Source organism: Hyperolius riggenbachi, chromosome 6, assembly GCF_040937935.1.
Source record: "Hyperolius riggenbachi isolate aHypRig1 chromosome 6, aHypRig1.pri, whole genome shotgun sequence".
In the NCBI taxonomy this organism is placed as follows: domain Eukaryota; kingdom Metazoa; phylum Chordata; class Amphibia; order Anura; family Hyperoliidae; genus Hyperolius; species Hyperolius riggenbachi.
Window position 1 is genome coordinate 368,270,174 of NC_090651.1, and position 14,560 is coordinate 368,284,733.

Consider the following 14,560-nt stretch of genomic DNA (forward strand, 5'->3'; position numbering starts at 1 on the left):
AAAAACATTTCTTTGTTACAGCTGATCCAAATCCTGCAATAAACCTGCAGTGCGTCTACTTCCTGCTTTCATGGAAGCAGATGTAGGGTTAGCCTCCTGTGTTTACAAATTAGCTGCTCTGCCGAGGCAGCAAGCTAACTCAGCTGAGAGGTCAAATTACAGTGGTGATTAGTATTAGATGAGGGGGAATTAGAAAGGCTAAACTCACTAAATACATACAGGGTGTATTTCTTTATGTTTTTCCTTCTGTCCTGTGCAAGAGTTCAGCTCTACTTTATTTTAGGGGTCTCCAGGGATGTATAGACCAGTGCATGAGTGAGGAGGGGGGCTCAGCCCTGCCACATGGATGGGGTAAACACCCCTTATTTTCTTTTACAGACTTTAAATTTGAAGATGCCGGTTTCCCGCAGGATGCTGAGCGGAGTTGTGCCCCGCTGATCTTGGTGAAGGAGGAGTACCCGCCTGTGTGGCAGCAGAGCGTCTCCCCCCTCTCCAGCGACTCCTTCACAGACCAGTCTCTGTATTACTGGGAGAACTACAACCAAGGTGAGATCTCCCACCGACTCCAACCCCACACAACTTCATTTACTGGCCAATTATGATTGGCTAATGTTTGACCAATTGTAGCACCTCCACGTAGTAGGAGGACTTACTTACACAGTCTGCTCATAGTATTCACAATGTTAGCCCTGATACCACATGGAAGGGGCAAAATGATTCAGTGATTGGCCAATCCTAACTGAGTGCTGATTCACACTACAAGAGCTTTTTAAATGCTAGTGATTTGTAAACCTCTTGCTAATGCAATGCTATGGGGGATTTTTACAAAATTACATCACTCCAGTGTGCACACACATAGGGTAACATTAGCAAGAGATTCTAAAATCACAAAAGTGCAAACGAGCCCTAAGGGCCAGTGCACACCGCAGCGGTTCTGGAGCGTTTTTTAAAAGGCTTGCAGGGGGAAAACCGCTTGGCTAATGATAGTGAATGGGCTGGTGCACACCAGAGCGGCTCGTTTTTTCCACAAACGCAAACTCGGGGGCTGAAGCATTTCTTAGATTTCTGAGGCGTTTCTGCCTCAATGGTAAAGTATAGGAAAGTGGAAAACCGCTCTGAAAAACGCTAGATCAGATCGGTTTTCCAATCGTTTTTGTTACAGAAGCTGTTCAGTAACAGCTTTACTGTAACAATATATGAAATCTGCTACACAAAAACGCTCCAAAAAACGCTAGGTATGTTTAGAAAACCTCTCTAACCATGCCTAGAGTCGCTCTGAAATCTGCTCCAAAAACCTCTAGCGTTTTGCGGATCTGCTCGAGGTTATTGGTGTGCGCTGGGCCTAAGTATGTATCAGACCTAATGCTAGGTACACACCATACAATTCTGTGTTATTCCAGGAATACACGGTACGTTTCTGCAGCTCGAATATGCCGCTGGGTTGATTCCAGCTCGTCCCCGTGGGTGATTCTCTTATCTTCTGATCGTTTTCCTTATCTTTTTCCATTGTCCCGCCCGCGGTATCGAGCGCCGAATCGATTCGGCGGGTAATCAGACAGGTCGGAAATTATCAATCGAGCCATCTAATGGCCGTGTACCGTGTATTCCCAGCATTAGATTTTCTGTCAGATTTACCTGCCAGATAGATTTTTTCCAACATGTTGGAAAAAAAATTCTATGTAGCAGGTAAATCTAAAGGTGGCCACACACGATACAATAAAATGATCCGATTTTACAGCAATTCGATAAAAACGATCGTATCTCTCGAAAAAAATCGAAAGCTTTTTTTTTTCATTCGACTGAAAAATCCGATCGGATTTCCCGTTTTTTTCGATTTAAATCGATCCGGAATGCCAGATATTTCTGTTCAATTTCTACTAAAGATTGTATGGTGTGTGTTAGATTGTAAATTTATTAATATACACACCCTAGCAATTTTCTCAGAGTTTCCAATCATTTTTATCATAATTGGGGAAAAATTGAACATATATGTGTGGTGCAATGGTCAGATTTTTGAAATGTTACAATCAGTCAGAAAAATTGATTGCAATTCTTAAATTGAACAGATATTTAAAAAATTGTATGGTGTGTGGCCACCTTAATGCTAATCTAATCTAATGTACACCATACAATTTTGTGTTAGATAGATGAATCGATAGATAATTTCCGACATGTCCGATCTTATTTTCAGTCGTTTTTCTGATCGATTTCTCATAGAAGTGAATGGAAATAGATAAGAAAAGATAACAGAATCAAATATCGATCGGAAAATCGATCGAAAAAACGTATCGTGTGTACCCAGCATTATGCTGGGAATACACAAGATTTTTCAGTCGATTTACTGTCCGATCTTATTTCGGATCAATTTTCTTATCTTTTATCAATTTCCATTCACTTGTATGAAAAATCGATTCGAAAAACGATCGGACGTGTCGGAAATTATCTATCGAACCATCTATCTGCTGAAAAAACTTATAGTGTATTTCCAGCATAAGTCCCTAGCTTTCATCAACTTCAGTTTAATTAGACAATCAATTTGATCAAACCATCAAATCAAGCAGTCATATAGCAGAGGTTGTCTTGCATGAATGAGATGTGCTGCTGAGAAGGTGAAATCTTTCAGGGAAGATCAGATTTCTCTTGGTATGCTAATGAGCCCCACCCAGGAGGCGGAGGTTGCGATTAGCCAATTACAGCTCCCAGCAGATGTGTTATTTGTTTATTGTCTCAACTTACACCTCCATGGTGAAGCTAAATTTGCATGTGAGAACATTCTTATCATTCTCCAATCCAATCATCCAACACTGTCCTCCCTTTTCAAGTTTTTAAAGTGGTTTATCCTAACCTGGCACCTCTGTAACTTTGCTTTGTGGTTCAATAGGTATCCCCTCCCCCTGATCAATCTCCTGCTACAGCGAGCGACTTTTTAATTCTGAGTAGGGACAGATTTGATTTCCCACCTGCCTATTAAGTGGTTACCTTGCTGGTAACCCTTGTTTGTATTACTCCTATTTCAAGCAGACCTGAATTCATAATTTCCTCTCTGCTCTAAAAGATAAACAGCAGCATAATAGCCTATACAGAAAAAAACATTTCTTTGTTACAGCTTACAGGACTCCTGCAATAAATCTTCAGCACATCTACTTCCTGCTTTCATGGAAGCAGACAAAAGGTTAAAATCCTGTGTTTACATATTAGCGGTGTCTGCCAAATGTCTGTGCTGACACAGCTGAGAGATCAAATTACAGCTTGTAATTAGTCACAGATGAGTGGGAATTAGACAGTTTCATCTTTTTAAAAACACACAGGGTGACTTTCTCTCTTTTCCTTGTGTCCTGTACAAGAGTTCAGTTACACTTTAACTAGTATTTATTATCATTGTCACGACATACTACACCATATTGGGCTCTCGGTTCTCCTGTTTTGTTTTACAACCATACACAGAAGTTCATGTTTTTAATTCTCCTGAATGACAAATGCCAAAATTAACCACATGCTTAACATGGTCATATTGTGTTTCTGTTGATACAGGACAAGGAGGGACGGATGAATACATATCATCATTCCAGGGAATGTTGTCGGGGGTGGCGGAGGAACTGCAGAACCAAAACATCCAGCAGGGTGTGCTGGGGAACCATCAAAATGGACAAGAATCCCTCTACCAAACTCAGCAGAACCTCACCTTCCCGCCCGGGTTGGATGGATACTCCCAGAACTCCGGGGCTGGCTCTGTTGGTGATCAGAGCTTCTCATGGGCGTCCCAAGATTGGCAAAGCTGGGATGACAATACCTGGATGAACTCTGGCCAGTCTGCCGAGATCAGAAACTCAAACCATTCCCCCATGGCCTCCAATAACCAACAGAGATCATCAGCACCTCAAAACCTCAACTCAGGTAAGAGGACACTTCTAAAAGGGTCTTCAACTTCACATATAACAAGTCTCAGCTATTGGAGAGCAGTTGTAGGTTAATCTTGGACTGTCTCAATCCAGTAAGAGGTGCATCATCATCATTTGCTTTTGTAGTGTTTGGTGGGGAGACGTTGATACTGGGAGATAAGAATTTGATTCAGTAGGACACCAACCAGGTTTTGATGAAGCCCCTTTTACCAGTTTTGTGATGACCAAGGCTTCTGTAGTTGAAAAAAAAAAGTTCCATTAAGAAAAATTGGCCAATGAGATCAGCTGTTAGGAGTTAACAGGAATCTCTGTGGGTGGGGCTAATATACTGAGAGCAATACCGGGGGGGGGGGGGGGGGGTTACTGAATCTCACTGAAGCAGAGCAGGATTATCCATAATGCATCCTAGGCAAGGTGCCTGGGGCCTACTGGGTGGCAGGGTGTCCCATTGCCACCTTATATGATCCCTCTCCTATCTTAGGTCACCAAAAGTTCCATAAGGGAGAGCTAGAGCTACTACCTTTCCTAGAGGCCCCACTTCATTTTCATCCGTCTCTGCACTGAAGGCCCTAATTTCATGTGATATATAATGCACGTTCTCCATTCACTGTCAGGAAAGTGTAATGGTGGGAGTGTGGGGTGTTAATGTACACCAGAGCTGGCCATAACAGACCACCAATGATGTGAAAGAAGCTTTGACAATGTCGTTTGTCCACTGTAATACTCTGTATATCTTACAATGGTCGCTTCAACTTTTAGGTTTTGTCTTCGACTCCAACTTCTACCAAACCTCCAACCCAGCGAGCCGGCGGACTGCCACTAACAAGGACTGTTATTACTCCACCTACAACCAGAAAACCGCAGCAGCCAAAGACGGCAAACTGCCCTCAACAGGTAAGATTAGAAAAGTCATATATACATATATTTTTTTTTACCAAATTCCGGTCCACTGCTATAGTTCTCATGTAGCCTTTTAGAATTGTTTATCTTATCAGGTTATTTTAATTTCAGATTTCTTTGTGTTTTTATTAGGATATGCAGGAAAACCCTTATAAATTAACAAATGCTGATGTTTGCAAGAGTAGCTCAAGTCTAAAAAGTGACTAACTTACGAATGTATTGGTGTCTCCAGGCAACTCGGGTCCCATCCAGTTGTGGCAGTTCCTCCTGGAGCTACTGCAAGACTCCTCTTGTCAGAAGCTCATAAACTGGACCGGGAATGGCTGGGAGTTCAAACTCTCCGACCCCAATGAGGTAAGACACAGCCTCAGGTTCAGGGAATACCTCCATCCTTTACGTTATACATTTATTATTATTAATAATAAGCATTTATTTGACAATGATATCTTTCTCGCTCAGTCCAGAGATTAAAAAAGTTTTTCTTTTCAATTCCTTATACATTCGATCATTTTTAATTGAAACTAAAAAACAAAATACAAAACAGGAAAACCGATTGATTTGATTGCATGGCCACCTTAAAGATGATGCCAATTCTGATTTGATACAAATTTTATGTGCTTGAAAATGCTCCAACCAAATTCAGCATAAATTTGCGCAATACTAGCATACAGTTTGGACCAACTCAGAATTATTAGCTCAATAGTGGCTCTAGAGTAGTTCAATAAATTTGCTTCGGAGCTACTTTGGTTGAGGTGAGCCAGTGAGAAAGTCCATAGGGATAATCTGCAAACGTGATTGGGTGGATAGCAACCAATCGAATGTCCAGTTTTCAAATTGGTCGTAGTAATAATACGCCCACACTATACGACCAATTCATCATGCTTCAAGTTGTAGCTGTTGCTGTGATTGGAGAACTGTTCCCTATGGACTTTCTCGCTGGCTCTCCTAAACCATACTTGCTCCTTCCCATCAGTGGTGGTGGGGGTGTTGTGTCTGCGTTGTGTGTCCCGCAAGCAGAAGTGGCGGCCCTAGGACAATTTCCAATAGATTTCAGCATGATCGCAATAGATTTTCAGGAGGTAGATCCTTCTCCGATCAGATGTGGATCTATCTAATTGGTCTATCTGGTAGCAGATCAAGAGGTATATGGCCACCTTTGCCCTTCCATACTCTACAAAAATGGTTTTATTTGAAGCCATCTCTGTCATTCATGGAGAGAAATGTATACGTCTATCTGGACAGGGAGCAAATTCCCACAAGACAAAAGGACACAACACACTTATATAAATTAAAAACCTAAAAGAAGGCCTAACCCCTTTCCTCACTAGCCAAAATTAAAGTGGACCCAAATTAAAAATACAAGATTTCAGAAATAAAATCGATTTTCTAAATTATAATAATAAATAGCAGCCTTTTTTCAGCTGCATGATGACAAATATAAAATATTTTACATTTATTGGAGGAACCCCTTCCTTTCAGATTGCCGGGACAAAATCCGGCAAACTGGTGGAGTAAGTGGTGTCTGGCAATGGAGGAATTACTAATAGCTGCCCCCAGTATAACCCTAGTTATGGAAAGAGAAGGGTGAAAAGCAGTCACTGAAATGCTTATAGGTTTGAAGGAGTGTTTATTTATCTTTGTATGTGTCAGAGTGGTGCAACTAAATATTTTTAATAAAAAAAAAAAAAATGTTTGGTTTGGGGCCGCTTTAATATGAAAGCTTTTCATGAAGTTGGGTTTTTACATCATCATCATCAGGCAGAAAACAAATATATTCATTTATTTTTAGAATAGTTACGCTTCATTCACCAGTTATCCTCTTTTAACGCAATTTATGCTCTCCCAGGTGGCACGGCGATGGGGCAGACGTAAGAACAAACCCAGGATGAACTACGAGAAGCTAAGTCGAGGACTGCGCTATTACTACCACAAAAACATCATCCACAAAACCGGAGGCCAGAGATACGTCTACAAATTTGTGTGCGACCTCCAAAACCTCCTCAACAGGCCGACACAAGACGCCAAGGACCGGAGCCCGAGTCCCAAGAGCTTGTGAAGAGACGACCAAGTTGGTGTCCAACAGACTGTTTAAAACAGGACTTCTACTCTAGATCAAATTTTCACTTCTGAAAGATGAACAATCTTAACAAAACAAACTGGATGATCGGAGATGAAGTCTTCTGCCGACTGATGAACAATGATATAAACGGTTGCCAGATGGTAGATCTAGATCGGTCCTTAACATGTCTAAATGCAGCAAAAATTATCGAACCAGTGCAAGGAGAACTGGAGAAAATTTAATGCAGACACGGAGTTTAGAGCGACCAATCAGAATTCCTGATTTGGACACCTGCTTCATCTTGCTTTAGTTCTGCTCTAGTTTTTCTTGCACTTCTTTTGCTAAATCTGCGTCACTGTGTGCATGTGCCAATGGCACATGTACACAGTGACGCAATTACATTGGTCAATGTAATAACGTGTCAAGAACTGGGATCCAAGGGAAGTTGCTGGAACAAAAAAGGTTGGAGAAACCATGGTACATGCGTGTATGGTGGTGCCGACCAATCAGTTGTTCTAAGGGTTGCCCGATTCTCAGACGTTGAGCATGCGACGATCTTTCAGGACCTGCTGCGATTGAAGGTGACCTGGTTCGAAACGCAGCCAAGCACTACAAGACGTTTGTTGTAAAAGCACTGGACAATACTGTAGACCAGGGATGTCAGACTCCAGTCCTCAAGGGCCAAGGTCCTCACACAGTCCTCAAGGGCCAAGGTCCTCACACATTTTTTGCACAGCTCAAATTAATGGATGGGACTGAATCAGGAAAAGCATGGTTCATCAGGCAGAACCTTTTTCTCCATTTTTGAGTCCATCCTAAACACTGGCATGGATGTGGCCCTCAAGGACTGGAGTTTGGACCTGTGTTGTAGACGCTGGACACAAGATGGGGTACGGTGGCCGCGTCCAATAGAAAATAAGCTTAATATAGATGCTGTAGGGTGATGAGAGTCCTCAATAATTCCTAGTCCGTGTGCCTTCTAGCCATTCCCCGACTCTCTCACTCAGGTACATTCCATTAGCCCCGACTAATTGTGTTATTTACTGTGTAAATATTTAAATATTATATTTTATGTATTCGCCATAATAAAAACATTTTTTACAGAATGAGTGTTTTTGTTTTATTCTAAAATGACCGATCACAGAAGCATATTTATCAAGGTAAGGCGGGGCATGGTCCTTCCCTCTACAGATGTCCAACCCCCTGGTGATTAGCCTTGCTCTCCACGGATTAATCATTCGGAAGTGCTCCATAGCGAGGCTTGCAATGCGTCCATTTGGACGCTTGCACCTCGTTGAAACGCTGGGCGGCATTATGAGTAATTAACCCTGCCGCATCTAGCCGCTCAGCTGCGGCAATTAGAGTTTATTTGAATCACGAGTAACCACCGTGGTTACTTGTGATTAATCCGTGGAGAGCAAGGCTACTGGTGATGCCTAACCATAGAACGCCCCCTGGTGGTGCCTAACGCCAAGATCCCCCCGGTGGTGCCTAAACCTACCCTCCTCCTAAAGCTTAACACCCCACACCGCAAAGCCATGATATGTGGCAAGGAAGGTAAACTTTGGCACCTCATTAGCGGCAGTGACGGTAAATTTCGGCGCCCATGGCATAGTGGGCGCCGGGAGCTTGTGGGAAATCCTAATTGTCGCAATTAGGATTTTCACAAGACCCGAACACCCGCGATGCTATCAGGCTCTGACATTTACTGTCACTGCCGCTAATCACTGCCTCCTGGTGCCGAAATTTACCTACCTTGCCGCACAGCACAACCATTATCAAAGTCGCAATTTGAGGCAAAGAAGGTAAATTTCTGCGCCGGGAGGCAACCGATAACCGTGCGCCTAAATTTCTTTACCACAAATCGTAGCTTTTACTATAGATCAAATAGATAATTTCCGACAGGTCCGATCTGATTGTTTTCCTGATAGATTTTGCATAGAAGTGATCAGAAAAACGGTCGGAATTCCGACTGGATCTGTTGGAAATGATCTATCGACCCATCTATCTGATGGGAAATTGCATGGTGTGTACCAGGCATAAGCCAGGAACTAGAAAGTTAATATAATTTTATGCCAGTTTATACAGCTTGGAAAAGGCAACATAAATGCAGCAGCCGATTATTTTGATTGGCTCAACTCTATGCTGCACACATTATATAGCACTGACATCTTCTGCAGCACATGACAGAGTACATAGTCCTGTCACTGACTGTCCTCAGAGGAGCTCACAATCTAATCCTACCATAGTCATAGTCTAATATCCCACCATATTATTATTATGTATTTATATACAGCACTTACATCTGCTGCAGCACTGTAAAGAGTACATAGCCATGTCACTGACTGTCCTCAGAGGAGCTCACAATCTAATCACTAACATGGTCTACAGGATCTTCTCAAAAAATTTGCATATTGTGATAAAGTTCATTATTTTCTGTAATGTACTGATAAACATTAGACTTTCATATATTTTAGATTCTAATACACACAACTGAAGTAGTTCAAGCCTTTTATTGTTTTTCTTATTGATGATTTGGGCATACAGCTCATGAAAACCCAAAATTCCTATCTTAAAAAATTAGCATCTTTCTTCCAACCAATAAAAGTAAAGTGTTTTTGAAAACAAAAAAAAAAGTCAACCTGCAAATCATCATGTTCAGTTATGCACTCAATACTTGGTCGGGAATCCTTTTGCAGAAATGACTGCTTCAATGCGGCGTGGCATGGAGGCAATCAGCCTGTGGCACTGCTCAGGTGTTATGGAGGCCCAGGATGCTTCGATAGCGGCCTTAAAGAGAACCCGAGGTGGGATTTAATTATGTTACTGGGGCACAGAGGCTGGTTGTGCACACTAAGACCAGCCTCCGTTGCCCCATGGTGTGCCTCCATGTCCCCCTGCGCGCCGCTATACCCCCGCAGTGCTGGCGACACACAGCGTGTCGCCAGCACAATGTTTACCTAAGCGCTGTCTGTCAGCGCCGCTCCCCCGCCTCCTCCGCATCGGCGCTTCCCGCCCGTATCTTCCCTCCCACTGATAGGAGGGAAGTGACGCGGGCGGGTAGCGCCGATGCAGAGGAGGCGGGGGAGCGGCGCTGACTGACAGCGCATAGGTAAACATTGTGCTGGCGACGCGCTGCGTGTCGCCAGCACTGCGGGGGGTATAGCGGCGCGCAGGGGGGACATGGAGGTACACCATGGGGCAACGAAGGCCAGTCTTAGTGTGCACAACCAGCCTCTGTGCCCCAGTAACATAATTAAATTCCACCTCGGGTTCTCTTTAAGCTCATCCAGAGTGTTGGGTCTTGCGTCTCTCAACTTTCTCTTCACAATATCCCACAGATTCTCTATGGGGTTCAGGTCAGGAGAGTTGGCAGGCCAATTGAGCACTGTAATGCCATGGTCAGTAAACCATTTACCAGTGGTTTTGGCACTGTGAGCAGGTGCCAGGTCGTGCTGAAAAATGAAATCTTCATCTCCACAAAGTTTTTCAGCAGATGGAAGCATGAAGGGCTCCAAAATCTCCTGATAGCTAGCTGCATTGACCTTGCCCTTGATAAAACACAGTGGACCAACACCAGCAGCAGACATGGCACCCCAGACCATCACTGACTGTGGGTATTTGACACTGGACTTCAGGCATTTTCCTCTCCCCAGTCTTCCTCCAGACTCTGGCACCTTGATTTCCAAATGACATGTAAAAGTTGCTTTCATCCCAAAAAAGTACTTTGGACCACTGAGCAACAGTCCAGTGTTGCTTCTCTGTAGCCCAGGTCAGGCACCTCTGCCACTGTTTCTGGTTCAAAAGTGGGTTCATGCTTCCATCTGCTGAAAAGCTTTATGGAGATGAAGATTTCATTTTTCAGCACAATCTGGCACCTGCTCACAGTGCCAAAACCACTGGTAAATGGTTTACTGACCATGGTATTACTGTGCTCAATTGGCCTGCCAACTCTCCTGACCTGAACCCCATAGAGAATCTGTGGGATACTGTGAAGAGAAAGTTGAGAGACGTAAGACCCAACACTCTGGATGAGCGTAAGGCCGCTATCGAAGCATCCTGGGCCTCCATAACACCTGAGCAGTGCCACAGGCTGATTGCCTCCATGCCACGCCGCATTGAAGCAGTCATTTCTGCAAAAGGATTCCCGACCAAGTACTGAGCGCATAACTGAACATAATTATTTGCAGGTTGACTTTTTTTTTGTTTTAAAAACACTTCCTTTTATTGGTCGGATGAAATATGCAAATTTTTTGAGATAGGAAATTTGGGTTTTCATGAGCTCTATGCCCAAATCACAATGTTTACCTATGCGCTGTCAGTCAGCGCCGCTCCCCCGCCTCCTCTGCATCGGCGCTACCCGCCCGCATCACTTCCCTCCTATCAGTGGGAGGGAAGATACGGGCGGGAAGCGCCGATGCGGAGGAGGCGGGGGAGCGGCGCTGACAGACAGCGCTTAGGTAAACATTGTGCTGGCGACATGCTGTGTGTCGCCAGCACTGCGGGGGTATAGCGGCGCGCAGGGGGGACATGGAGGCACACCATGGGGCAACGGAGGCTGGTCTTAGTGTGCACAACCAGCCTCTGTGCCCCAGTAACATAATTAAATCCCACCTCGGGTTCTCTTTAAGGCCGCTATCGAAGCATCCTGGGCCTCCATAACACCTGAGCAGTGCCACAGGCTGATTGCCTCCATGCCACGCCGCATTGAAGCAGTCATTTCTGCAAAAGGATTCCCGACCAAGTATTGAGTGCATAACTGAACATGATGATTTGCAGGTTGACTTTTTTTTTTGTTTTCAAAAACACTTTACTTTTATTGGTTGGAAGAAAGATGCTAATTTTTTAAGATAGGAATTTTGGGTTTTCATGAGCTGTATGCCCAAATCATCAATAAGAAAAACAATAAAAGGCTTGAACTACTTCAGTTGTGTGTAATGTATCTAAAATATATGAAAGTCTAATGTTTATCAGTACATTACAGAAAATAATGAACTTTATCACAATAGCTAATTTTTTGAGAAGATCCTGTATGTCCATCACAAGGCTAAGGCCAATTTTGGGGCAACCAATTAACTTATCGGTATGTTCTGGAATGGTGAGAGGCAAACGTGTACATACAGACTCCATGCAGATAGTGTTCTGGCCCACATTGTAACCTAGGACCCAGCCCTGCAAGACGAGAGTGCTTTCCTCTATGCCGCTGTGTTGCTCATCATTGCCGTGGTAAGGAATGGGCTGGGTGCATCATCACTCATGTGATATGCGAAACCTTCAACGGTTGTTACCCCCCTGGTTGGCTGTTACTTGACCTCCTCCTCCACGTTACCCTGCACTGCACACACCAGGCTGCTCTGCGGTGGTCAGGCGCTGCACACGTAGGATGTACAAGTTTCTGTCTCAGCGCTGGGGGTGAATGAACCAGGGCTGTGATGTACGAACTCCCCTGAGGTCAGATCTATAGATAACAATGCACTTTGCTAACGTCATTTCAGATTTCTTACTTTTGTCGTATCTGCAAAAACTACAGTAAAGTCCCTGGTTATCCAGAACTCGACTAGCGAGCAGTCTCAACCCACAGCACAAATCTCCGGAAGTACTCACAATGGTGAAGGCCAACATGTAGGCTTCGCTAAGCCTGAAGCGAGGCTGCAAATGAATATTACATACTAACCTCACCGTCAGTTCCTCTCAGAAGCTCACCATTTTCTTCTTACAGTGATCCCTTCCAGTTCTGACAATATTTTGTCAGAACTGAAATATACCAGTTGCTGTCAGTTATATATCAGCAGCTGTCAGTTACAACTGAATGTGCAAGGTAATGTCCATGTTTCCCTATGGCTCAAGTGGGCGATATTACAGTATAAAAGTGTGCTGACCAGGAAGCTGTTATGGGGTCATCTCCATTTTTAAAATGGAGGAAAGAGCATTCCATTGATCACAGTGGACCGGAAGGATGCAGGAGAGGAGAAAGAGATTGAGGAGTGGACTACAAAGGAGGCAAGTATGACTTGTGTATGATTAAATTGACTTGTTATTTTCAGTTCAGGTTCTCTTTAAAGAGATTCCGTGGGGGGGGGGGTTTAAAACTAACACTTACATGGGGCTTCTACTGACCCCTGCAGCCGTCATGTGCCCACACCGTCCTCTATGATCCTCCGTTCTCCGCCGCCGTCACCGGTCAATGATTCGTCTAACTAGACGAATACAACTGTGCCTGTGCGCGTCTTTATTCCCGCTCGCGTCTCCTGGAGCTTACTGCGCAGTACGACGTTTTCTCTTCCTGTGCCTGCGCAGTAAGCTCCCGTTGCAGGATACGCGCGGCCACGCAGTTGTATTCGTATACAACCTCCACAGAACCCCTTTAACCACTTCGCCGCCCGGGTACAGTATATCTACGCTCCTTTGGACTTCAGTTCCCCGCCCGGAGCGTAGATATACGCACCCCCCGTCGCTGTCCGCGCTCCCGCTCGCACTCCTGCTCGTAATCACGCCGCCGGCCGCTCACCCGGAGATCAATGAACGGGAAAATCCATTCCCGTTCGTTGAGCTAAGCCCCGCAATGATCCGCTGCTTTTCTTCTAAGCAGCGCGATCATTGTGAAAAAAAAAAAAAAACCCTCTCTCAGCCTCCTAGTACTTCCTCCAAGCGTCCGGAAGGACGCTTGGAGGTCGCATTAAACAAAAAGTTACTGTTGCCATCTTGTGGCCAAATAGTAAAACTACACCCTAAATAATTTTTCACATACAAATAGACTACTTTTACACAAAAAATTTACTCATTACCTCCCACACTCCCCAATTTTTTTTTTTTTTTGTAATTAAAAAAAAATAAAAACATTTACAATAAAAAAAAATACATAAATAGTTACCTTAGGGACTGGACTTTTTAAATATGTACGTCAGGAGGGTACAACACTGTTACTTTATAAACTATGGGCTTGTAAATAGTGATGGACGCAAAACTGAAAAAAATACACCTTTATTTCCAAGTAAAATATTGGCGCCAAACATTGTGATAGGGACATAATTTAAACGGTTTTATAACCGGTACAAATGGGCAAATACATTTCATGAATTTTAATTACAGTAGCATGCATTATTTAAAAACTATAATGGCGGAAAACTGAAAAATGTTTTTTTTTCCAAATGTTTTCCTATTTTCCCATTAAAACACATATAGAATAAAATAATTCTTGGCATAGTGTCCCACCTAAAGAAAGCCTAATTGGTGGTGAAAAAAACAAGATAGTGTTCATTTTATTGTGATAAGTAATGATAAAGTTATAGGCGAATGAATGTAAGGAGCGCTGAAAGGTGAAAATTGCTCGGATGCTGAAGGGGTAAAACCCCTCAATTGGGAAGTGGTTAAAGGATAGAGTCGAAAAGGTTTGGAGAAACAAGGAGCTGGCATGTATGTGGAGCTGGGATGATGCCCACTGCTCCCCCCTCCTTTCACACCTAAAGCCCTAAAATGGAGGATCTTATTCAAGATCGGCCTACTGACATTTAAATCATAATCTGGGCCCTGGATACATGAAAGAAATGATGTAGCTGTGTAGCAATCCCAGTAATCTGAGATCAATAGTTTCCAATCATCTAGTCATACCCAGAGCCCACCTGAAAACTTTTAGTCACAGAGCCTTCTGTCATGCTGCTCCTACACTACGGAACTCCTTACCTCAGCAGATCAGGACAGCTCC

The 14,560-nt window shown here is 43.7% G+C and overlaps 1 protein-coding gene across 1 annotated transcript in view; it reads left to right on the plus strand.

Moving 5' to 3' along the window:
* Window positions 1-7,016, plus strand: part of ETV2 (ETS variant transcription factor 2) — a 44,106-nt gene extending 37,090 nt beyond the window's left edge. Inside the window, exons 3-7 of the mRNA XM_068242308.1 lie at window positions 379-546; window positions 3,532-3,894; window positions 4,659-4,793; window positions 5,032-5,153; window positions 6,646-7,016. Of these exons, the coding sequence (XP_068098409.1) occupies window positions 379-546; window positions 3,532-3,894; window positions 4,659-4,793; window positions 5,032-5,153; window positions 6,646-6,855 (998 nt within the window). The 3' untranslated portion in view covers window positions 6,856-7,016. The remainder of the gene's footprint in view (window positions 1-378; window positions 547-3,531; window positions 3,895-4,658; window positions 4,794-5,031; window positions 5,154-6,645) is intronic.
* Window positions 7,017-14,560: the final 7,544 nt, after the last annotated feature.